Genomic DNA, 25,366 nt, shown 5'->3' on the forward strand with positions numbered 1-25,366 from the left:
AGTTGAAAATGTATTCAGATCGCTGAACTCCTCAAGCATACGATCCTCACCCTCACAAGCCCCACTGATGAAAACCCCAAAACAAAGAGCAGTTGAGCTTTAAAAGGCTGTTAGAAAGCTGCCTTCCATTCTTTTATGGGAGACAGCCCACCTCTGCACTACAAACCAACTCCAAAAATATTTGAACGAGCTTTCGAAAGAGAAATTAAGAGCCAGTACTGTGGCCCTCTTCTCCTCTTTTACCTAGCTTCTTCTTCTTCTTCTTCTTCTTCTTCTTCCACCTTTCTCAATCTCTCTCTGCTCACTGTTACTTTCCTTAATGTTCACTATCTCTTCCTCTCCCCTACCGCCGGCCCAGCCGCTCTCAATCGCAGAAACCAATATCACCAAGAAGAAGCGCCGGCCGGCTGGCACGCCAGGTTTCATCTTTATATAATACTAATTCTATATTATATATTTTCTACATAAAATCAAGTACAAGTAATGCTTTTTTCTTATGCAGACCCGGATGCTGAAGTCGTCTCCTTGTCGCCGAGAACGCTTCTGGAATCCGATCGCTACGTGTGCGAGATCTGCAACCAGGGATTCCAGCGAGATCAGAACTTACAAATGCACCGCCGCCGGCACAAGGTGCCATGGAAGTTGCTGAAGAGGGAGTCAACGGTGGAGGCGGCGGCGGCTGCTTCGAAAAAGAGGGTGTTTGTATGTCCGGAGACCAGCTGCTTACACCACGATCCGTGCCACGCGCTCGGTGATCTAGTCGGAATCAAGAAACATTTCCGGCGAAAGCACTCGGCGAATAAACAGTGGGCTTGTGGCCGGTGTTCGAAAGCCTATGCAGTTCACTCGGATTATAAAGCTCATCTTAAGACTTGCGGGACTAGGGGACATTCCTGTGACTGCGGTCGCGTTTTCTCTAGGTCTTGATATTCTTTTCTGTTCTCACTTTTCATTTCTTCTGCTTAATTTCAGGCGATCTATCATCTTGAGTCTTTGGTTTCATCAAACTGACGTTTTTTGAATTAAAATTTGTATCTTTGAAAAAAAGATAAGATTTTTCGAAGTTTAAGGCGATGACTTTGACTTATTGAGTAGGATGGATAGTGAAGAGTTGGATACCAAAATACATATATTTGATGGTGATCTCAAAGAGACTGTTCTTCACATTTATACTCATCAAATCAACATCACTAGACGATTAATTTGCAACATTGCGACATTTGGGTCTCATTGATTACTATCTTTCTGCTCCTGCAGTCCCTTTCAATACTCTTGAGCGTTCAAAAACCCTAGAACTAGCTCAATACCAGCTTGATATTAGCCAAACAAAAACACTCCAGGAGAAAGTTTTTTTTTTTCAAGATATTAATTAGATTAACTCAAAAAAATTTTCTGCAGTCCCAATCTGCAATAAAACAACCGGCGCAAATTCTTTAAGCCAAAAAAATCGATCTTGTAATCTATGAAGAAGTGATTATTTATTATTTCTTCATTAATTTATTTTTTTATGGTTCCTGACAGGGTGGAGAGTTTCATCGAACACCAAGACACCTGCAGTGCAAGCCGCCGCCGGTCCGAACCACGCACTCCTCAGCAGATAACCTCCCTCTCCCGCCCAATTTCCAGCCCGAGCCCATCTACCGACACGCCACCCTGCCCACCGCCGCCTCCATACCCCAAACTACCCTTCTTCTCACCGCCATCTCGCCGGAACTTCGAACTCCAACTTCTCGCCCCTCCATCCACCGAGCTCGACCTTTCCATCGGCCCGCCGGTGCCCATAAACGAAAAGTCGGCGTCTGATGAAGCGAGGGAACAGGCGAGGCAGCAAGTGGAGATGGCGGAGAAAGAGCTCGCGACAGCTCGGAGAATACGGCAACAGGCGAGGGCTGAGTTCGAGAAAGCTTGCGCTTTGCGTGCCGCCGCCGCGCGGCAGATTAATTCAATACTGCTGCAAATTACTTGCCACGACTGCCAGCAGCGGTTGAGGTCTAAGGCGATCACAGCCGACGCCGGAGAAGAGGGAGAGCAAATGTACTGGCCAAACGTGCCTCAGCCCAAGATTTAGTTCTAGTTTTTTTAATTTTTTTTTTCTTATGTTGGCTTCTCTTTCTGTCATGTAAGTATTTGGTAATTGGCTGCTTAAAGTTGAGATTCGAATGAAATCTTTGTTATTGTTGGCTTCAACTATGGCTTTACACTTTTTTAATTAAAAAAGGAGGGTGGTTTCATTGAACGGGCTTGCAAAAAAAAAAGTTTTATACTTTTTATTTAAATCATTTTGAAAATTAATAGATTTATTTTAAAATTAGTGAATAAAAATTCATAATTTTTAAATTTATATTCATATAAATTATGTTAGAATATTCTTATGTATTTTTTTTCATTCGAAAAAAAATAGTAATAAATTTTCTTATAATCTATAATAAGATAGATATAAAAAATATTGAATTTATTTTGAGAATAATGAGTATAGATTTATTATATATGATACTAATTTTAAATTAAATTTTATGATTTTCAAGCCTAAAAATAAATTTTATTGATATTTAAGGGCATTTTTTTCATAGGCTTGCTAAGATTACCTCTAGTATTTTCTATTCTATTAAATGTTTTACTACTTCAATTTTTTATTTTTTTATTAAAATGAAATTATATTTGACATAAATTTTGTTTAGATAAATTAGTTCTAAAACTCAAAATGCAAAAGGCTCATCATTTTAACAAAGATATATTGCCCCCGATTTTATTCAATAAAGATCTCTTAATAAAACTGATTGATGCTCTAATTATTTTGATTAATCTAATTTTAAGACAATTAAGTCATAAACTTTGTTAAATATACATTTTTAATTAAACAAACATTTATTCCCTCTTTAGAGAAATTTGATGAAGGTGTCAACTGTCAAGGAGGAGAAATTATTCTGTGCAGAGGTCGGATACAGCTCTACGTCATAAGGTGAATCAGGCGCAGCCACGTCAGCGATATCAAGCCACAATATCGAGCGGTACCGAGCCGCGGTGCCATTAATGAAGTGGTGCGGTACCGAGCCGCGGTGCCATTAATGAAGTGGTGACGTAGCGCATTCTGGTTATTCTCCGGACAACATTCTGACTCCGCACAAAATAATTAATAGTCAAGGAGTGGGTTTGTGATGATGAAGTGCTAGTCTTTTTCTCTTTGGCTCATGTCAATGCTTGTCGGCAATTCAATTGGGAAAGGGAAAAGTCTGTAAAGCTGTTTTTCTTTCACCCTATCCACCAAGCCAAGTGTAAAGGCTCATCGATCCATTAATGACCTAATAGATAAAAAAAAAAAGTCTCCCATAGTAATATAAAAACTTTTGGCCAATCATATGATGATACGTGCAATCCAGATTTATGTTTATCTGTTCACCATAAAAATTAAAAAAAAAATTATTGCTTAAAAAATCAACATTTAAATCTTTAAAGTAAACTAGAAGATTTGTATGCATAGATTGATCAAATTATTTCATTAAAAATTTAGCAATTTTTTGAGAATAAAAGTAATAATTTTCTAATTGTTTAGCTTTTCCCATCTCAATCAGAGTTCATTTTTGCTATTGTTTTCTTATTATTTTTTAGAATTTCTTATGATAAAAAAATTGTATTTTACATTCAAATTTGTTAAGATATGATAACATTAAGAAAACATTTTTTTTCTAAGAATATATTTATATTTTTTTCCTCATAATAATTTTATAATCATTTTATTAAAGCTTCAATTGTAACTCTAAGATTTCATTTGGGATAGTTTTCTTAATGCTTCATAAGTCAAGAATAGCTACCATTCTCGCTTCAAGTTTTAAAAAATGTTCATAATGTCTTTTTATGTTTATATATATATTAAAATATTTTTTATATGATTAGATTTTCTTTTAATAATGCCATTTATTTCATCCATTGGTGCTATTTCCGAGAGAGTGCGTGGAAATTGATGTAACAGGAAAGTGGGTACTGACCCAAATCCAGTAGAGGGATGACTGTCGCCTGGTACAGTGGTGGCATTAGTACTCCGGCAAGCTATAGTGAGGAGAGAGATTGGAGAGATTATTTTGTGCGGATTTCGAACATAAATTACTCTTTGAAGATAAACTAAAATATATCAAGTCATTGGCATAGAGTGATATCGAGCAGTATCAAGCTACGTACGATATCGAACAATATTGTGTCGGGTACTAAGTAAGAGACGATGTGGTCTTTGAACGGCGCACGAACTCAGCACGGAATAATTTCTAGATATATAGAGGCAAATGAAAAAATTCTATCAAGTTAATAAAAAAATCATTAAAATGGTTAATTAATTATGAAATGAAATGGGTGGATAAGTCTTAAGTGGTTGAAAATATTATTTTGTTTAGGGATAGTCTCTCCCTTCTGTGCACACAATAAAGTCCATGTGATGTGGTTGTCATGGTTTTCAGTGCTATGTTGCAAAAGACAAAGCCTTTGTCACTCTCTCCACTCATCTCTCCGTTGCTTTCACTCGCTGTGCTAAGTATAGAAGTCTGAAACATTATCAGAGTTTCAGCATCTTTGACAAGCAGCAGAGCATAGCGAACAAAAGCCAAAGCAAAGAGAAGAGAGAATTAAAACCCATCTGCCCTGCTATGAGGGAAGCCTTGGGCAATCCAACGGGTCTTTATTGTTTCTCGCTGTTAGGTCTCTTTCTCGGTTTCTGTGCTGCGTTTAAAAAGGTCGTCTTTCCTCTTCTCACTGTGCGCGGTGAATGCGCTGCCTCTCTGATCTCTCTCTCTCGCTCGCTGTGCTTTGAGGGTTATGGCGCTTGTCTTAGTTTCAGAGGTTCTCAGAGGCAAAAGCCAAGAGAGATTATGATCCATTTCTTTCTTTTTCTTCCTATTTCTCTCTTCCGGTTAATAGATGCGAGGATGTGAACTTTTGTTTCCTTTTTGTTTTGTTTCCTTATCGATAAGAGCTAGCTTCTGTTGCTTCTACGACCCATTGACTTTGACTAGAGGTAAATAAATTTTTTTACTGGATGATGAACAGTAATTCAAAAAGTAAAATTTAATAAGCTTTTTTTTGTTTTTTGTTTTGGCGGAGGAGATGGTGCATGATGATCATAGAGCCCACTGAAGAGTCTGAAATTGACATATTAAATCTAATTTTGGAGGTGGAGATGGAACAACTCGAAGAACTCCAGAATTTTGAACAAATACATCGTAATTAAATACATTTGAATTCTAAAAAATTAACCAAATTATTCTGTCTAATTTTTTTGCTCATTGGTTCTTAATGAGGATTCTCGTGAAATGAATCCACCAACAAAAATGAAAAACCAACTAGCGTGGCAAGCAAAGTAAGTATGGGCTCGATGCCGGTGGGTGGTCTAATTTGGTTCAACCGAGGGATTAGTTACGCCGTCAAACACTTCCTTTGGGATAACAGCGAGTAGATATCCCGTTTCCCAAAAATAAAAACCAACGAGCTCTTTGGATTGTGATTGTGAAAGGAAAATTTGATTTCAGTTCTCTTTAGTTATGTTCTTGGCTGAGACTTCATTTGGAATGATTTTCTTACTGATTTTTGAAACAATTTTTTAATATAAAATTAAAATTTTGAAATAAAAAAGTTGTTTTAAAAAGCTCATCCTCTAAATTTTTATTATTATTATTTTTTTCTTAAAGCATCATCATCTATTGCATTTCCAACTGAACGTCATACAAACGTCATATATTTGTTATGGCGTTCTTCCGCCGCTCCATCCGATCGGCATTTTTCTCGCTATTTGATTACGGGCATTGTTCACCTACGCAATTTTTGTATGACAATCGGATTTGCCAAAGAAACGCACGAAAAAAAAAAAGAAAAACAGTTACCTTCGTTGAAGCGCGCAAAATGGAGTTTAATTAGAGATGAATCATGGAAATTTTGAATTTCATTGTATTTTGGAGTAAAAAATGGGATATTCGGTTTGACATGAGAAGTTTGGCTGAGGTTAATTTGTGTTTACTATTATTATAATTATTGTTTATTGAAAATATGTTTTTATTTAATGTGTTTAAATTTTTTTTACTTTTTAAATAAATTAAATATTAAAAAATACTCAAAAACGGCTTTGAAGTGTATTGAATATCTTTTTAAAACGATATTAGTTATAATAAATTAAATATATTTTATTTCATATCAAAATATACATAAAAAATAAAAAAAATATAAATGATCTCAAATAACCCTTAGGTTAATCATCATGCAAGCTGTTCGATTCCTTTTGTATGCAGTGAATATTGCTGGATTTAGGGGCTTTGTGGTTTGGTAAAATTTGTAATATTATATCAATTAAAGATGCCATCTATTCAATTTACTTACATGTTTAAATAACATTTCAAAAAAATATGATTATGTTTTTTTTTTTTTTTTCTAATATTAAGTTTGCGGAAATTACAGATTGTATAGATATATCTTAATTTATATAATAACACCAAATCAAATATATAGCATTGACCATACAACATAGATATTATAAGAATACTTAAATCTCAATAACATCTAATCAAACAATTAATCACTTAATTGTGGGAGAAAACAAAGAATGAAATAAACAAGAAAATAAATTTGTGGAGAAATAATATTAGGATTTAACGTTGAAAATCTTAAAACGAGAAAACCACTGAGTCATACCACGTGAAGGAAATCCGCTATAAAAAATGAGAGAATTTGTACAGAGCTTTCCCACTTACACTTTCTTTTTTCTTCATAATCATGTCCACCATTTTCGGACGAAAATACATTAGGTGAATTATATGATTATTTTTTAAGCAAATGATGCATAAATGTATGAGTTTTATAACCATCAATGTTATGGTCATTTGTTAAGCCAAATATTTCTATTGTTACATTCATACATCAAAATTCCATATAGTAATTTAAATTGCAGTCCTAAAATTATTTTAAGACTTTATCATAATTGTTGCGGGCAAGAATATACGCGGCGATAGAGTTAGCAATTTTGTCTCAGCATTGTACAGATATCCAGCACACAAACAAAAAAAATGAAATACAAGAATTTTTATGTGGAAATCTTAAAAAAGGGGAAAAAAACCACAGGGTCTTATCCATTTGAAATGATTCCACTAGCATTGGATTAGATTACAATTGGTTGACTCGTCTAAAAAATTGAGGACGATCAAATTACAATAATCAATTGTCGGGTTGAAATTCAACTACAAATGAAGTTCGAAAATCCGACGATGTTTGGTGGTCGGGTAGAAATTCAACTTCAATTGACGGTTGGACGAAAATCCAACGTAAGTCGGCAGTCGCTCAGAACTCTGGGGTTGGTCGGCTATAAGGTGGAAGTTCAACATTAGTTGGTTGTCAAGTGGAAGTTCGGCGGTGGTCGAGGATGAGTCTGGTGGCAAGAGAACTCAAATTTTTTTTCTTCATTGCTTGGGACCACTCTCCTGAGAAATAAGAGATCTATTTATAATTTTTTGAGAGTGACATGGCTAGTAAATAGGAGGAAGACCAAGTGTAAATTGGAAGTGGTTTGAATGGACGGACGATGTTGAATCCCTTGATCGTGGACTATTTATTGGATATTTAATTAAATGTCTTAATGATATTAAAATTTGACTACCTTGGGCTCATTGGATTCATCTCATCAAGCCGCTCAATTCAGTTATAAGCATGTCATGTTTGAAAATTGTTTAGTAATCCAAATTATGATTTGATCCTTCCAAATTGCCTTCGGGTCTTTGATTTGGATTCATTTGGACTCAAATTGAGTTGAATTTGGTGTCGTTGGGTTCTTATTTTCGGGACGTTCAGTTCGAGTATAAGTTTGCTTAAATCAGATTTCAGGTGATCTTCAATTTAATTTTTGAAAATTCTAACTTAAATTTCGCTCGAGATTCGTGTCCGCTCAAAATAATAATAAAAAACATCCTATCTTTTTGAATAATATTTCGATATCTCAAAAGCTGTAAGTGTTTGATTTTACTCCTTTAATAGCTCATTTATGTGGACGTTTGTTGTTTAGCAAAGCTCAGCGTCTCCAAGCAACAAAATAATGGATGTCGGTGTCATTTCTTGCATTATGATCAAGGAGAGGTCACATCGCATTATCTAATCTTTCTTAACTTTATCAAATTGCAAATAAAGTACATCCATCAACATAAACGTTACTACTTAGAAATCCTATTTGCATGAAATTTCTTTGTGACTTTTCATTGATTTTGACCTATGATTATACCCAGTTTGATTGCCTTCATAGACCTTTCTATATAGGACTATTGCGCACTGTAAAAACAAATTATGTGATAAGCACGAATCTTGATGTATTGGTTTCATGGCCAACTTTTTTGTTTTTTGGTTTAGGGAGAAGAAAGACAGAATCCAATGCTGTGAATGAGTAAGAGCTAGTAAGGTTGCTTTAGCGGTATCAAAGTCCAGTCAAAGTTTTTGCATAAATTTTGTTTTTTTTTTTTTTTGGTTTGGGGTAGCTTTTTTATGTCTTTATAAATCAGTTTTTAGTACAAAAATTTTTATAATAAAATTAAACTGTTTTAGAAAGCAATAAAAAAATTATTCCAAATGAATACTCTTACTATTTTTTAAATCAACTTTTTAGTGCAGAAATTTTCAGCACAAAAATTTTTTGTACTAAAAAATTGTTTAAGAAAGCAATAAGAAAATTGACGCCAAACCTTTGTCGCTTGCTTTCATGGAAAAATAATTTTTGATTGATTTCACTTAGAGATATGCTTTACCAACCAACTATTTATACTTACTTAAAAAGAGTCTTTTAGAGACTCTCTTTTAAGCGAGTTTCTTCTCTCTCCTCAATCCCCTCTCCAAGGTTTTGTTTGGGACAACTTCCTTGCTATTTTCTAAAACTGTTTTTTTAGAACAAAGATTTCTAATTCAAGAATTTTTTGCACTAGAAAGTTGTTTTAGAAAACAACAAAAAAACTGTCCCAAACGAACCTTAAATCTCTCTCTTTTCCCTCACATTGGTAGCCCCCAAACCTTATCATCCTCATTTGCTGACTAACCCAATTATAGACAATTAAACAACCCCCATCCGCATCTCTTCTTTCACCGATTGCACCCTACAGCCTTCAAGTTATCTTGCGCCAACATCTTCCACCCCTTACAGTAGCGTTTTCTCTTGAAGTTATTATAGTTCATTGTTGAAGTTAGTAATAGTACTTAAGATTATTGCTAGAATTAGCAACAATTTTAATCACTACAAATTATATATAGAGATATTAATCATTGCTATTATTATTCATAATTAAAACCACCTCAATTTTTATAACCCTGAAGCTTTACAAAGGCTTTATATGCTATAATATTTATGCAAGACATTTGACTTTGCATTAATTTAAATTACTTCATTAATTCCCAACAATATCTTCTACCACTGCTTTGGTAGCCTTTAATTATCCTTTATAAGATTTTTTTTTATTATTTCATCCACTGCCCAAAATAGTGTTGCCTTCACCGCCAAGACGCATGCTGGGAGTTGACTTTTTGGTTGTTTCGTGATTTTATGGGCAATGATGTGGCTAGTGGCCGCTCACCACCTCAACTGCCGAGGCTTGTTGGCAATCATTGGTGGTGATTTAGTTTGCTCTGTTTGATGACCTTGTTTGATTTGGTGGTTCTTCTCTTAGCTGCTTTTTTGTAGTTTGTTACTGCCCTCCGCCTCTTCATGGTCCTAGCCTGGCATCGAGGTGGTTGCAGGTTAATTACTTTGCCTATTGTTGAGCCCGATGACTATCTTGTCATTTCTATTTTTAGCTGTATATCTTTCTTGTTTATTGAAGGAGTTGCTTGTTTCCTTTTACATTTTGAAATAAAATCATGTTTTTAGTTAAAAAAAGGGATTGATCGTCTCAGCTATCGTTAATGAAGAAAATAAGTTGATTTTTTTTTTTCGTTAAAATTTTAATATTCTTTGTTTTTTAAGAATATTTAGATTAATTAAAATAAATTCACATACATAATATATATCGGACTTAAATTCAAAATCTATTAATTAAAACTATCCATTTACAAATTATCTATCAACAGATTAAGGTTTCGTTTGGGACTGCTTTTTACTGCTTCTTAAAGCAACTTTTCAGTACAAAAATAATTTTTTTTGTACTCAAAAGCTGCTTTAAGAACCAGTAAAAAAGTTGTCCCAAACCAGCCTTAAGATGCGCAACATAAGTTTTGAATTACTAATCTGATGGCTTCTACTTCCCGAATCCCCACCATGTTCTTCAATGGACATGCCAGCTTCTACGAGTCCGCGAAATAAGGAGAATAAATCCTTTTTTGTTTTGTTTCTAGTACAACCAGCAATTCCACTTAAGGCCAAAAAAAAAGAGAATTAAAAAAAATCAGAATTGTTTAATGATAATAGGTCAGAAAATATTGGATTTTATTTTAGAAATACATTGTATAAATAATTAATATTTATATTCATCTCAAATTATAATTTATTTTTACTTATTTTAGAGTATATTTGGGTTCATTTTTCGGCTATTTTAATTTCTGAGCAATAATTATAATTTTATTTGGCAACCATTTTATTAATGTTTGTTATTATTTTTCAAAGGCTTGATATCTTTTTTAATGTTTTCTAAAATATTAATCTTTTTTTTGAATTAAAAAATTTTGTACTAAAAAGTTACTTATAAAATATTAAGAAAACTGCCCCAAATAAAATCAAAGATTTCTATGATGTAAAGCTGCTTCTTACAATGAGGATAAATAAATTATTTTAAATAAATTATTTTTCTCACAATAATTTGACAATCAACTTTATAAGATACTACAATTATTCCAAAAAAGCCCTTAATCATATTTTGTTAGAATATCATTAGATAAAAATATTCTTCTTAACATTTACAGATTATTTTTATTTTTTGCATTTTATTCACTGAATTTATTTTAAGAAGATTAAAAATTAGAAATTTTAATTAAGAAATATTTTTTTTTTCTTACAACACAAAAAGTCTAACATAAAATTGAATAAGAAATTTTAACTTCCAAAATATATTACATAGGTAACATAAGTTAAGCCAACTATTTTTTTTTAATATATTATTTAAATAACGATATCAACTATTTTCTTTTTTTTTAATATATTATTTAAATAACGATATATCTATTTAATAAAAATAATATATTTTCTATGTGTTTAAATTTTAAAATATTTATATTTTATCTTTAATAAAATAATTATTTATGTTATATATTTATATATAATTTACACTTTTAAAAATTAATCCAGTCCTTGCTAATACAAACAAAAGAACAAGGGTGCGTGCAGAACAGCTATATAGTCCTTAATTTAATCTAAAGTTATTAGCCTACACCTCCCATTTAATCCATATGAAGAGAGAGAGAGAGAGTGATAGAGAGAGAAAAAGAATGAGGAGAGAGAGAGAGAGAGCTAGCAAACTTAAAGTTGATGCAAGGGAAGAAAAAGTTGGGGCAATTTCTCATAAGAAGAAGAGCTATAAGCCAACAGCCATGGTCTTATATTCTATATATCCACTTCGCTGACTCCATGAGCATAAGGACAAGTCCTGAACCAGTAGTATCTTTTAGCTCTGTAATGGATAGATTTCTTCTTTTTTTTCTTCCTTCGCTACTTTTTCCTATCTTTTCCAATTCTTCTTATTGATAAGCCATGGAGACCCACTCCATGTGCTCTATTATCGCTCATCACCCTCACCACTCATAATTGTTCTTCACTCCACATAAAAGACAAATTAATATAAATTGAAACAAAAGTAAAAATGATCACACTTTCATTTAATTTATCCCTAAAGGGAAAGATTATGCACCATTCATGCATATAGAAACCAATGAATGATGCTTTAAGATGGGTGCTTATATTAAATGATGGCATTTTCAAAGATAAGGAGCATGAATCTTCAATAAGTTTAGTGCTATGATATGTCAAATATGACTTCGTTTGAGACGGATTTTTTACAGTTTTTTAAAGCAGCTTTAAGATTTTTGTACTAAAAAATCACTTTAAGAAGAAGTAAAAAAGTCGTCTCAAACAAGCCTATATCTCAGAACAAATTAGGCTACTTTATAATAGAGTGTCGGTGCATCATAATTTTATGCTTTTATTTGATGAGATTTTTCCAAGTTTACATAAGAAATACTTTGGCTAGGAAGAATAAAAAATATTTAAATATAATTTAGATAAAGAGTATAACTTTATGCTTTATGCTTTATATTTATAACTTCAAAATCATTAAAATGCAAATAATCATTACTCAAAGACGCCCTCACTACTAAGGTAATGGGGCTAATTAACATGTTTGCTTTATAGCAAAGTGCCCTACCGAGAGACCACAAACAGCTCATGTGATGCCTTTCTTTGATAATATTCAAAGAAAGGAATCTGTAGCATAAGCCTACTGAGCCTCTCCTTCATAATGAAAATGATCTAAGCTTTTGTGCCTCTTTCCCCACAGATTTTCTAAAACAATTGATTACATATAAAATTTAAATTAAAATTGGCAGTTAAAATAAGGAATTTTTATTAGGTCTGGTGTCCTGACGTAGCTCTACGTTCGGACGCCAGTAAAATGGAGCCATGTGCTCTTAATATTTACCGCGCGGCCCGACGACCCGACCCAGACCGGACCCGAGATTGTTATGTATTGGCTGATTTGTGCAGACCGGAATATTGCTCGACAATAACAAGAAACATCATTCTGTCAAGACCAATACCGTGCAATACCGGGCAATACCTCGGTTTTGCTAGGTATTGCTCGTTATTGCTTGTTATTGCTCGGTATTGGTCTTGACAAAGCGTTATTTCTCGTTATTGTCAAGCAATACCTAGCAATACCGAGCAATACCGGGTTCCGTTCCGGGCGACCCGGGCCGCACGATAAAGAGTAAGAGCACGTGGCGACATGTTATTGACCTCCGGATGTAGAGCTACGTCCGGTGTCCGGACCAAATAATTGTTCCCAAAATAAGACTCAACCATGCGTTTGTGAAATTTTCTACAAGCAAACTTGCGTTCAAATAATCTGAATTTAAGCACTTTACTAGATAACATTGTCCAATTTGTATTGATGCCACAAAAGAATTATCGATAAGCATTAAAAAAGCAGTTCCTGAAAAGGACTTTGCACCTGCGTTATCCGCCCAAAGTGGTGGGTCGGTCCAAAGAAATTTTGACATGACAAACAGAGACCATTTGTGTGCATACAAAAAATGATTTATAAACTTTATTGGGTTTAAAAATTATAAAAATTATTTTAAAGTTACTGCACAGTTTAAAAAAAGATTTATACTATTCTAATTTCGAAATAAATTCATTAAATTTTTAATTTATTTAAGTAAATTTCTATCAAAATATTATGATAGAAATTTCTGTATTAAATTTATTAATATTATTATTTAGTTTAAGGCTAAGAACCAAACATTTAAGCTTCATTTGATACAATTTTTTTAATGTTTTATTTTTCATTACAATCATAAGTTTTATTTGATATTCTTTAGTCAAAATCAAAACCTCATTAACATTTTATTTGGGATGACTTTCTTATTATTTTTTAAAACATTTTTTTAATACAAATATTAAAATTTTTGTACTAAAAAACTGCTTTAAAAAACAATAAAAAAACCGTCTCAAACAAAGCCGTAATCAAACTCAATCCCTTCAAGATAATTTTTCATAATTTACCTTTCCCAAAAAATAGAAAACTTGCTGTTACACAATTTTTTTTGATAAAAAATAACTTATTACAATCAAATGTATAGCTTGAGGAGAGTTAATAAGCTGTAATTAAAATCATTGAAATACTTTAATAGGGAGATGAAGTTGAAATTTTTTCAAATTTTATGAAAGAGCTTATTTTTCAATAAAATTTTTGTCTAAACTTACCACTTATCTCTCTCAGTCTAAACAATTATGAGAATTCGCGTAGTTAATTAGTGAATTAACTAATAACTATATTTCTTTTCAGTTCATTCGCTTTCCTCCAACACAGACAAAATCAATAGAATCAAAGCTTTATTTGTAAGATTGCAGGAAGATTACCTGTGATGGTGAGAAAGAATGAGAGGGTGAGTGCGGGCCAGTGGAAAAATTATTTCAGTTGAAAGCTGATACACCACGGATAGATGCAATAGTTAGTGCACGACCATTGTACTAACCATGGTTCATGGTCATTTACAGAGACATTAACGGGAGAACCGTCCGATTTAGGCTTAGGTACCGAGCCGTATTACCGCTTGATACTAAGCTCGGTACTAGACGTGACACATTTTTATTGGGGTATAGACTCCGCACCGAATATTTTTTCTATTTTATGACTATATAATTTATGCATTCATTGCTAACAATCTAACGAAAGAAAAGCGTTGTAAGCTCTTTTTCACCAAAAAATATTACGTGCGGTAATCAGACATTCCAGAGACGAATCATGATGCATTACGTGACCTCAATACACAGCAATACACAACACCGACACACATCAAAAAATTACATGACACATCTTAATTTGTCTCTGAACAGCATCTGATGATCGCACGAAATAATTCATGCATTTATTGATTTGATTTTATGAAACCTGTTAAAAAAACAGTTCAAAAGATGCAACAAGCGTTCAACATCTATAAATAGATATCAAGCTTTTCAGAGCTGTAGCAACCTTAAGAGTTTGTCATTTTTGTCATAGCTTTTGTATAAACTGATTAAAAGTAGTTCTGCATTCATGATCCACTCATGCTGAGTAAACACTCGGTTAGTTGTCACAGCAAAATTTTGTATGCAACAGGAGAGAGAAATATTATATGATAGTGACTTCCATTAATTATCTCTCTATCTCTTACAACTCTCTCTTTCTTATTATTAATTGATTGAACACATCGTCTCTCTCTCTCTCTCTCTCTCTCAACTATGTAGTTTGTCTACTAGATATTACAAAATCATGCTGAAAATCTCATCAAGATAATCTTAATCATCGAATTAATTTACCAAAAACTATCATTAATAATCAACATCTAAATTAATATTGTTAGCACATTAATTAGAATTAACTAATCAAGTTTTGATATTAACTATCACTAACTAACTTAATGATTTATGTTTATTAAATAGAATACCCTAGCATCTTAAGCAAGAGCATTATCATGTAAATAAAAAATTTTAACATGCTAAGTAAAACCACGAACATACTAAAACAAATGGCCTAAATATTATTAATATACTTAGAATGGTATTTAGCTTGTTGGACAAAAAGGTTAAAATATAAATAGAAGCTTCCAAAAGATAATTTAACACATAATGTGTGAAATTTCATTGGTTGAATTGTAACACCTTTGGTTAAGTTTAGTAGATAAGTGGATCTATTGTAGTCATAAGCCTAGGCTATTGTCATTAGGGCTGCAAATGAACCGAGTCGAGTATGTGAGTGTTCATATTTGTGTTCGTTTATTATTAACTTATTCGAGTTTGGTTCGTGTTTGATTCGAGCCTTATTGTTTGTGTTCATGTTTAGTTCATGTTCGGTTTGTTTAGTGCTTATCGAGCTTTAAACAAGCAAGCCTTAACGAGTTATGTTCGTGAACATATTTATCAATTTTTTTTATATTATCAAACAAGCACGTTCATGAACAATTCTAATAAGTATTACTGAGCTATCAATTGAGCAAGATCATGAATAAATACATAGCAAATATTTTCGAGCTATCAAATGAGCTCATTCACGAAAAAACGATATATGATTCATCTTATATTTGTTCATGAACATCTTAAACAAACAATCTATGAAACATTAACAAATGTGAAATATCTCTTGTTCATGAACAAATTCATTCTATTGAAGGTATAAAATAAAATGAAATTAACTTTATAATAAAAACAGTTGTCTATTTAAAATGAAAATATAATTAATCTATATGAATATATTTATCGAGCTTATTCACGAGTTTTAAATCAAATACGAATCAAGCTTTTATCGAACTTAATGTCAAGCTTGTTCATGAGCTTCAAATAATGTTGTTCATGAACATAAATGAACCGCACACATTAGTGTTCAAGTTTGTCTATTTAAGGACTGAGTATTAAAAATGTCGTTCGAGTTTGTTTCTTTAATTAGTTAAACGATCACAAATAAGCTTTAATCAAACCGAGCAACGAGTAGCTCTTCAAACGTTTGGTTCGCTTGCAGCCCTAGTTCTCATTACAACAACAACAACATAATCAAGCCTTTATCCTACTATGTGAGGTCGGCTAAATGAATCATTTTTCTACATTATGTCCTGTTAAGAATCAAATTCTCATTTAAATCTAATAAAATAAAGTCCTTGCTAATATTTTCTAACATAGGCAAAATCTAATACATCTACTCTCCTAACAATCATCGAAAGACCGCCATATTACATGACCAAACCATGTAAGACGAATTTCTCTAATCTTATATCTCACTAGAGCTACTCCAACCATTTCACGGATATTCTTGTTTCATATCCTCTCTAGGTTGTTCTCATTGAATCAAATAAATTTTTCATATGCATTGAGTTGTGTATTTGCTATGTTTGCTTTCTTGTCTATATTTTCTCTCTTTAAGGCTCCAGGAAGCCATAGTAGAACTTACAGAAATGCTGCAGGCATCACCGCAAATGCAGGACTTCAAGCCTTTCCTGGCAAATCGATTCATGGCTACCCTAACTCTACAGAGGGCAGATTGGGAGACTGTAAAGAAGCATGTTGGGAAGGAAAAATTGCAATGTAGGATGGAAATATTTCCTCTTTCTGTCTAAAGCTATTGGTTCTTTAGTGGAGTAAAAAGCTGAAAAAACTTTAAAAAGTTTGTTCGCAGCACCCTCCTGACAACCGAAGTTCACAGGTATGGAAGGACACCAAAGTGGTGGAGCTACTTTCTCTCTACTAATGTAATGGATTTCATCTAGTTGCTCCAGAATTTAACACAATAAATTTTTTGGTGTAAATAAGCACTCCCGATATGAGTGACCTTCTGGAAGTTACACCAATGAGACAAAATCATGAGGCCATTAGACTACCAAAAAATATCTTAATAATTAAGAGTTTGAGTTGTTGCAGATGATATCAAAGTAATACACCATCCGAAAGATTGGAACTCTGCCTTTAGAATCATTTTTCCTAGTGGATGATTCTGGACTAAGAAAACCGGCGAGAACATCAACTATCTAAAGAGGGGAGAATGTGAAATCCCTAAAGTAAAATAAAGCTAGATTGTTAAACATCGATTCACCTTTTGGTGTAATGATTAAAATTTTAAAAACTTCAAAGTCAAACGTGCTCCTATAGAACACTCATAGTATGGGTGACTCCTAAGAAGTTATACTAATATGACAAAACCATGATGTCATTAGATTAAAGCGGATAATATCTTGATAGTTACTAGTTTGGGTTGTTACAAGCGTGAAAGACAAAAACTTTGGATTTAGTAAATACATCTATATGACTCTAGAATGATCATCAACAAAAGGTAACAAAATATTAAAACCCTAAACATGTAAGAATAGGACTATGACCTCAAATATCAAAATAAATTAACTTAAACAAGATGATATTAGGACTTACTATAAAGGAAAGAAAAATCACACAATGATAGTTCCGTAGCTCACAAGCACATATTCCAACTTGAATATAGAGAAGGGCATAAAAACATAATCCTAAGTCATGATAGTGGTGTATAACCCAAACAATAATGTCACTGATACGATGTAATAGTGGATGAGAAGGCAGAAGGAACTTTGTTCGACAAATAATAAACTTTGCTAACTTTAAAACCTCCACCAACTATCCTCCAAAAATAGGGATCTTGAAAAAAAAAAAAGCAATGATATGGATGCCGTACTAGTGTTAACATCATCAATCCTCTTTCTCATATTGAAATCCTGAAAAATAAAATTCGATGGATAGAAAAGAAACGACGAATTCTAATTAGAAAGTAAATTTGGGAACATATAACATATTTAGAAGAAAAAAAAAACCCTAAAAGAAAAAGATAGAGCTTTAACCAAACGCAGAAGAAGTGAACCATCAGCAAAAATGATATGAAGTGGAGAGGACATACCAAGGAATGAGGAAATTTGTCAATTACATGTAATATTTGAAGAAATACCAAATCTAAAATCAAGGATATACCAAAAATAGCAACTGCAAAACAAGAGAAGAAAATTGCATGAGACAGAGTCAGAGATATTGAAAACATTGAACTAAGTGATCATAATCTTTCTAAGAAGCAGTGACGAACCCTAATAAGATGGTTGGAGTGGAAGACCCACAAGTACTCATAGAGGGGCTATGTTGGGGAATGGAGAGAGAGCCAAATTTGGCCCAGCAATGCTCTTATAAATTATTAGCACACCCACAGTGAAAGTAATAGAAAGAATTTTTCCCCATGACCATGAAAACTATCATTCCAACCACAACCACAGCCGACATGATGCCTCAAAGCAAGGGCAGACTGATCAAAAACCAAAAAAGAAGGAGAAGAAAACTCAATAACATAAAAACTAACGAAAAAGCAACTTTAATATTGGGTATTATAAAATCTAACAACAACTGAGATTACGCAAGTCAATGTCATAGATAAAGCCAATTGATAAGTTTGGCTATAAGAAACTCATTTCTATATTTTTATCATACAATCGGATCAGCAATAAACGGTTTGTATTGAAGAAACTCATACGGCATACCCCGCAAGATACTATAGCAATACTAATTAAATCATTATATTGTACACAAAACAAGTCAAAATAAATTGTATATACTTGGAGATATTACTTTTTATAAATAGGCATAGTGAGGAAAATCTCACATTTTTTTTATTAATTCATCAGAAGATAGAAAGCAATGTTGCGAGCGGATGAATGGACAACGATTATCGAAATTTAGCGAGTAAATGCATGGGAAACTGTAATCAAGGTGCAAGCGAGCGAGGCATGGGTGAGTGAGGTAAGAGTGAGTGAGCTGTTGGCCTGCAAGGCATGGGCAATCAAGCAAATACGCATGAACGAACAACAATCACGAGAGATTAGATTTGAGCATGGGATCTAGGCAACATTGTACACGAGCAAAGTCATGTGTAACATATAGGCGTCAGTGAACAACAATCATGAGAGATCAAATTTGAGCATGAGATTGGAGCGATGCCGTCCATGGAATTAACATTGAAAGTCATGTGCGAAAAATATGTACAGACAAGTGAGCAAATAGGCGTGAGAGAGCAACAATCACTAGAGATCACATTTGAGAATGAGCTCAAGGTTGCGTCGTACACGAGTTCAAGTGAAAGCCATGAAAGCCATGTACGACAAGTAGGCATGCTAAGGAGGTGGAGGAGAGGCAATGGCTAGCTTTACTAACCTATCACTAAAAGCATGTTGAGGTAAATCAGCTTTGTGCTCCTTATTCGGCAAAAGTACCCCTCATTTGTTAATTAAGAATGAATGTAATATCTTGAAGAATACCTTAATAAACATGATTCATTTAATAAAAAGAATTTTCAAAACACAAGCTTATGCTAACATAGCGGTTTAGGCAAATATGACCATATAAAAAAGCTCGACAACATTAACATGGAAAGATTATGCTGGAAAAAAGGATAGACATAAGATAACATGTCCACCAATCTTACAAAAAGATAAACACAAACTATTAGCACTCCATGTAGCCTTAGGAAAAGGGATGGATATTGACGATTTATAAAGCCAATTTCAATGTTATGATTAGGCTTACAATGATGAGAAACAACATATATGGGATCCTTGGTAATAACATTTTTTCAAAAAAAAAACATAATTCATAATAGCATAAAAAATATGAAATGAGATTTTTGTTCCAAATAAGCCTAAAAAAGGGCATAAATAGAAAGACTTGTCAGATGATGAAAAAAATTCCAACACATTTCATACAAAAAGAAACTAAAGAAGAAAAGGAAACAATATCAAAAGCAACAATACATAGACAAAAAGATAGCTAAAATGAGAGCAAAGTGAAAAAAGAAAACTACAACGATATGACCTTTGAGGAATGATAAAAGTGTGATTGGCATCACCTAAACACTGAGATACAGCAGTGAATGCATTGATTGAAAAAACCAACATTTGCATGGCTTCCATTAGGTACATGCTATCAATCTCAAGCTTATCAAAGCATACATACTAATTATACATTTCTTAAACCAGTAGCCAAATTTGTAGCATAACGTCCCTAGGATACGTAGTATAAATCACTAACCTATCAATGTATAATAGAAAACCCATTGAATTTCCATTTTATGATAAATAACCACAATTTTTTTTAAAAAACCACACTTTTCAGGTGCATCTATATCATTGGAGCAACATAGTGCACTATGGATGCCTTTAAGCATACAAAGAATCTTACACTATTAAAATGAGAACCAATACATAAAAACAAAACAAAATCCTAGAAACGGGTACATCAACGGAAAGGAAAACATTAATCAATAATGGCATAATTAAATAACATTTAAAGAAAAACCTATATTAGCTATGAACATCTCTAAGATGTCCCAAACATCACAGAGTTTAAAACAGCAGCATAACCTTGCACTTAATTTGGAAAAGCTCTTGCAACTCACTCGTGCAGCGTTTACTGCATGCCCCTGCATGGAAACTTCAACATAGAGAAAGTCAATTAGCGCATTAAAAAGAATACACCCAGCTAGAAATAAAATCCTAATCCTTTCAAGAGGGTGGATAATTCCTAGAAGAAGATTGGTGAGAGCAAATTTTCTATCATTTAGCTTAAGAAATATAAAACTACATGGAAGCTCAGTTAGCCAGAAAGTTTTCAACCCAAAACTCATGTTAGATACACATGAATAAAATTAAGAGCTACACCCTGTCTTATGATCTCAGAAACCAGCTTCAAGTTGATTGGAATAACAAAAGAACAGACCCACTGCAATGGTGAACCTTACCAAAGCTAAAAAACTACTCACATCTTTTACCTAATTGTCACGAACTTGTTGGTACCATGCTTAGCCCAGAAAGGTTTCAGGTCTATTGGGTTACTGAAATCTTGGCCTTCCCCTGCAAGTTTCTCCAACACTTTCTTGAAGGCACCCTGACTCATTTTACGCCCAGCAATGCGTGCCCCTTTCCTTTTAGTGCTCATCGGCAATGGATACATGGACATGCTTGTCGTGCAACAAGCTGACTGCCACCCACCAGCACCCCACCTATAGCACTGCTGCGGCTGGCCCGTGCAAGTGCAGAGTGGTGCTGGAATTCCCGACAAGTCTAAATCAATCCCATTAATAACCATATCAAGGTTCTTATTCGCCGATCTTCTTCTCCCAGAAGAGTTAACAGACTCTTCCTTGGGTGCAATAGCCTTCTTGCCCATGTTCTGCTTCGAATGCTTAAAGGGGCGGCCCTGACCCTTGGATCTCTTCTTCAAGGGCACAATATCCAACTGAGAAACACCGGGATCCTCGATGACTGCTGCCTTTTCTTCCTTTGGGGGATCCACTGGCTGAAGCATTTGAAGTGTATGGGCGCTGGTTCCTGCAGAGGCCACAGTGGCTTCAGGTAGAAGCGCTCCATAGCTGTTTGAGTGTTGGTGATGGTTCCCTGGGAAGACATGAAGAATCTTTCCGTTTTGATCATTGTTATGGAACCAAATGTCCCGTGAATAGTCAATCGGCATAGAGGAGAGCTCAGGCGTGCCTTTTGGGGAAAATATACATCTTTTGGGGGAGAAAGGTTCGGGCATGCCGCATTCCCGACGGGTATAGTTGCTACCGTGGCCGCCGGATAGAAAGGGCATTGTCATGGGTTCTCCAACATTGGACATTAGTTGAAGGCCAAGGTTTCCCTTCAATGGCGGCGGCCGATAATACCTTCCCCAGTTTTGTAGCCCTGGCGTGCCTTCGTCGTCCATCAAGATTTCCTCCTTTCTTCTTCGATCGGGTTTCAGCCACCCCTAGAGAAGTAATGCCATTAAGGCCGATCGAGTTGAGTCAAGACGAAGCAAGTCAATGTAACACAGGAAGAGAGTGGGGAGCGCTTACCTGGGAGAAAGCATCCTCTAGGGTTCTTCGCCACTGCTCGATCCGGTAGATAGAGATGAGCGGAGAGAAGAAATATTTAATCGGTCGTTATCGTTGTATATGTAATCTTCAAATTTAAAATCACGTCATTAATTATATAAATCAAAGCAAATTTAATTATATCAAATTTAAATTAATGTTAATAATAGTTTAATTATTCAAAACATTTATACAAATTATCTAAGGCATTTAAAATTGAATATATCATTAAGCAAATATTATTTAAAACATAAGAAAATAAATATAATTAATTTAAATTATTTAAAATTATTATCATATTTTATGTACATTCATTGCACTCTTCTAAAAAATTTAAGATTTCTTTGGTGGACCAAAAAAGAAATGCACTTCAAAATTAATAGTGTAAAAGAAATATGATCTAAAATGAATATTTTAGAGTTATTTGAATGATTGTAAAATGAGCGTATGATTTTTTATTTTTTGAAATAAAGTGAATGCAATATAAAGTATAAAAATATTGTGCCTGGGTCGGTAGGGCGGTGGAGGGCATGGTGGTTATTGAAGCAGTAGACGATGGCATCAACATGTGGCAATGGACAACAATGAACAGAGGACGGCGGCAAAGGCTGGTGGCAGGGGGGTTGTTATATTCATCTTGTCAAGACGCTCGAATCGATCATAAAATCTCAAAATTGTAGATAATCTAATCATCCAATTAATGCTTAAAGTTTTCAATTACGCATCAAATATTTGATTTGGGCTCATTTAAACTCCGATTTGATCACATTTGACAATTTGATTCGTCTTACCAAAATATGCAATTCTCATTGAAATCAAAGTTCAAATGATCCTAAATTAATTTCAAAAATTTATCATTCAAATTTTAGCTCGATATTCATGCCAATCAATTAATTTTTTTTAGATATATAAGTAAATAATTAGAGTTACTAACGATAAAATATTTGCATAGATTAAATATAGTATCCAAATCTTATCTCCTTATCCGTGACACGCTTCATTGATGGGGCTATTTTTAGTTTCTGCACGAAGCGTGTCATTAATTAGTGATAAAAACTAATAAGATGATGAGGCTCTATTTTTGTACTGGCTTTGCGGGCAGGAAAGTTCCGGAAGTAGAGGAGATAATGATCTCGGATGGGCAGTTGTCAGAAGATGGGGAATTTTTAAGAATATCCTTTACTTATTCATTTTTTTCTTCTATATTTGTAAAGTATTTATGTATGTACGCCATCACAAATTTATCTTGATCGGGCATGAATCTCAAGATAAAAAACTAATTAGAAACTACAAAGATTAAATTCATGAGCATTTGAACTCCGATTTTAGTGAGCTTACAGTCAAACTGAGCGTCTCGGAAATACGAACCCAACGACACCAAATTCAACCCAATCCGAGCCCAAATGGGACCGAATCAAGGACCTGAAGCGCTGTTGGAAGGTTCAAACCGCAATTTGAGTTACCAAACGGTCTCTGATTTTAACGAGCTTATACTCGAATCGAACGGCTCAACGAGAAGAATCCAACGAGCCCAAGATCGTCAAATTCCGACATCCTTAAGGCCTCCAAATGTCCAACGAACGGTGCACGATCGAAGGGTTCAATATCGGCCGTCCATTCAAACCACTCCTTATTCGCCCCTGATCTCACACCTATTTACGAGCCATGCCACTCAAGAAAAACTATAAATAGAGCCATCATTCTTCACAAGAGGGACTCAAGTGAAGAGAGAGAAGGAGGAGAAGGAAGAAGCTCCTCCTCGACCATCGCCAAAGCTCTTCCCGCCGCCTGAAGACGCCGCAACTCTGCCGGATTTTCGGGAAACGCCGGAAATTTGCAGAACTTTGTAACTCTGCTTTAAGTTGTAATCTGATCATCCCGATTTGAGGGACGAATCAGTTTCTTGTAATTTACAAAAACACTAGTGGAGCTTTTTAGCTGGGCGAGGCCCCGTGGTTTTTTCCCTTTCTGAGTTTTTCCACGTAAAAATCTTGGTGTTCATTTCTCTTTTCTGTTTGTGTGCTGAATACTCATACAACACTCGGACGCGCAACAATTTACACTACTACCCAATCATCTTTAATATTAATATAGAATATATTTTTTAAAATATAATTATTCATGCCTCTAAAATTTAAATAATTTCTGGTATATATCAATTTTATGTTCATGATTCCTTTAAAAAAAGACTTATGCATAGGACTAAAAATAATCATTTCAAGATGGTTTTTCTTATATCTTATATTTAGAGGGATATTTAAAATTAAAAATATTAGTTTTATTGATTTAAAATAAAAGATTGAACAAATAAATTTAAATTAAAATATAATTGAGTTTTATTTAAAAATTAAAGTTAATATCATATATCATCATATATCATATTTTTATGGGCAAAAAATTTGTGGCAATAGAGATTTGCATAGATATCTTAACTTGCATGAAGATCTAATATATAGATGGAAATGGAAATGATTTTATGTTTTGGTTTAGCTTTCTTCCTTCATTGATTAATGTGGGTGCTGGTATCGATTTTACATGATGGATTGTTTTGGGGGTGTTTTGCGGTTTGGCCTTCACGGATTGAGCTTCGGGCAGTGATGTGACAGTTCTTTTATCATTGCCTGAATATTGTGGTTTGTTGGGAATCATTGGTGGTACATTTTTTGCTTTGTTTGGTGGCCTTTTGGGATGTTAGATTATGCTTTGACTTTTTCAACTATTTGGGCATTTCCTCCTCTGGATGGTCCTTGTTCAGCCTCTGGGTGATAGGCTTAAAGCTTCTTGCCAACGATTGAGCCCGACTAACTTTTGTCTTTTTCAATATTGTCGTTTTCTCTATGTTGTAATTTGTATTGTATTTTTAGCTTTGTCTTTGTTAGGACTTTTATTATTGTTAACATGTAGACCCCTTCGTGAGTTTTATTTTTTATTTTTAAAAGATGGAGATAGAATGAAAGTTATACGGGTGTTGGGCTTAGAGATTTATCACGTGACAATAATAGCCAATAAACATTAAACTTTTGTCGTTCAAAGCTGATTGATGTTGGTCTTCCTTTGCCTATCCTTTAGGATGAAATCTCCTTGTTGTGGGGCCCTAATTAGGGCCGTCAAAATCGGATCATGGGTTGGATTCAGGTCCAACCTAAAATTGACCTGACACTGTTCAACCCGACCTGAACCCGACCCATTTTTTGCAAATGGGTCGATTTTCCAAACTCGAATCCAACACGCTTCGGGTATATTTTATTAAATTTTTTATTTAATTCAATTTATTTAAATTTAAATCAAAT

The 25,366-nt window shown here is 33.9% G+C and overlaps 2 protein-coding genes across 2 annotated transcripts; one reads left to right on the forward strand and one right to left on the reverse strand.

The window, feature by feature from the left end:
- On the forward strand, positions 1 to 2,165 carry LOC110111561 (protein indeterminate-domain 14). Its single transcript, XM_020843484.2, has 3 exons — positions 1 to 419; positions 503 to 920; positions 1,522 to 2,165. Exons 1-3 carry the CDS (start codon positions 320 to 322, stop codon positions 2,066 to 2,068), a joined length of 1,065 nt encoding a protein of 354 aa, XP_020699143.1. The 5' UTR covers positions 1 to 319; the 3' UTR covers positions 2,069 to 2,165.
- An 18,188-nt stretch (positions 2,166 to 20,353) lies between these two features.
- On the reverse strand, positions 20,354 to 22,142 carry LOC110111556 (protein BASIC PENTACYSTEINE2-like). Its single transcript, XM_028692851.1, has 3 exons — positions 22,059 to 22,142; positions 20,994 to 21,970; positions 20,354 to 20,656 (listed from the first exon to the last, which is right to left on the reverse strand). The coding sequence occupies exons 2-3, from the start codon at positions 21,926 to 21,928 to the stop codon at positions 20,569 to 20,571; spliced, it is 1,023 nt and encodes a 340-aa protein (XP_028548684.1). The 5' UTR covers positions 21,929 to 21,970; positions 22,059 to 22,142; the 3' UTR covers positions 20,354 to 20,568.
- Between the last annotated feature and the right edge of the window lie 3,224 nt (positions 22,143 to 25,366).

This window comes from Dendrobium catenatum, unplaced genomic scaffold (genome assembly GCF_001605985.2).
Source record: "Dendrobium catenatum unplaced genomic scaffold, ASM160598v2 fragScaff_scaffold_167, whole genome shotgun sequence".
In the NCBI taxonomy this organism is placed as follows: Eukaryota; Viridiplantae; Streptophyta; class Magnoliopsida; order Asparagales; family Orchidaceae; genus Dendrobium; species Dendrobium catenatum.

Coding starts and splice junctions, on each gene's coding strand:
- LOC110111561 (XM_020843484.2), top strand. CDS start 320: ATGTTCACTATCTCTTCCTCTCCCCTACCGCCGGCCCAGCCGCTCTCA. Junction 420..502: donor CCGGCCGGCTGGCACGCCAG/GTTTCATCTTTA, acceptor TTTCTTATGCAG/ACCCGGATGCTGAAGTCGTC. Junction 921..1,521: donor TGCGGTCGCGTTTTCTCTAG/GTCTTGATATTC, acceptor GGTTCCTGACAG/GGTGGAGAGTTTCATCGAAC.
- LOC110111556 (XM_028692851.1), bottom strand. CDS start 21,928: ATGGACGACGAAGGCACGCCAGGGCTACAAAACTGGGGAAGGTATTAT. Junction 20,657..20,993: donor AACAAGTTCGTGACAATTAG/GTAAAAGATGTG, acceptor TCTATGTTGAAG/TTTCCATGCAGGGGCATGCA.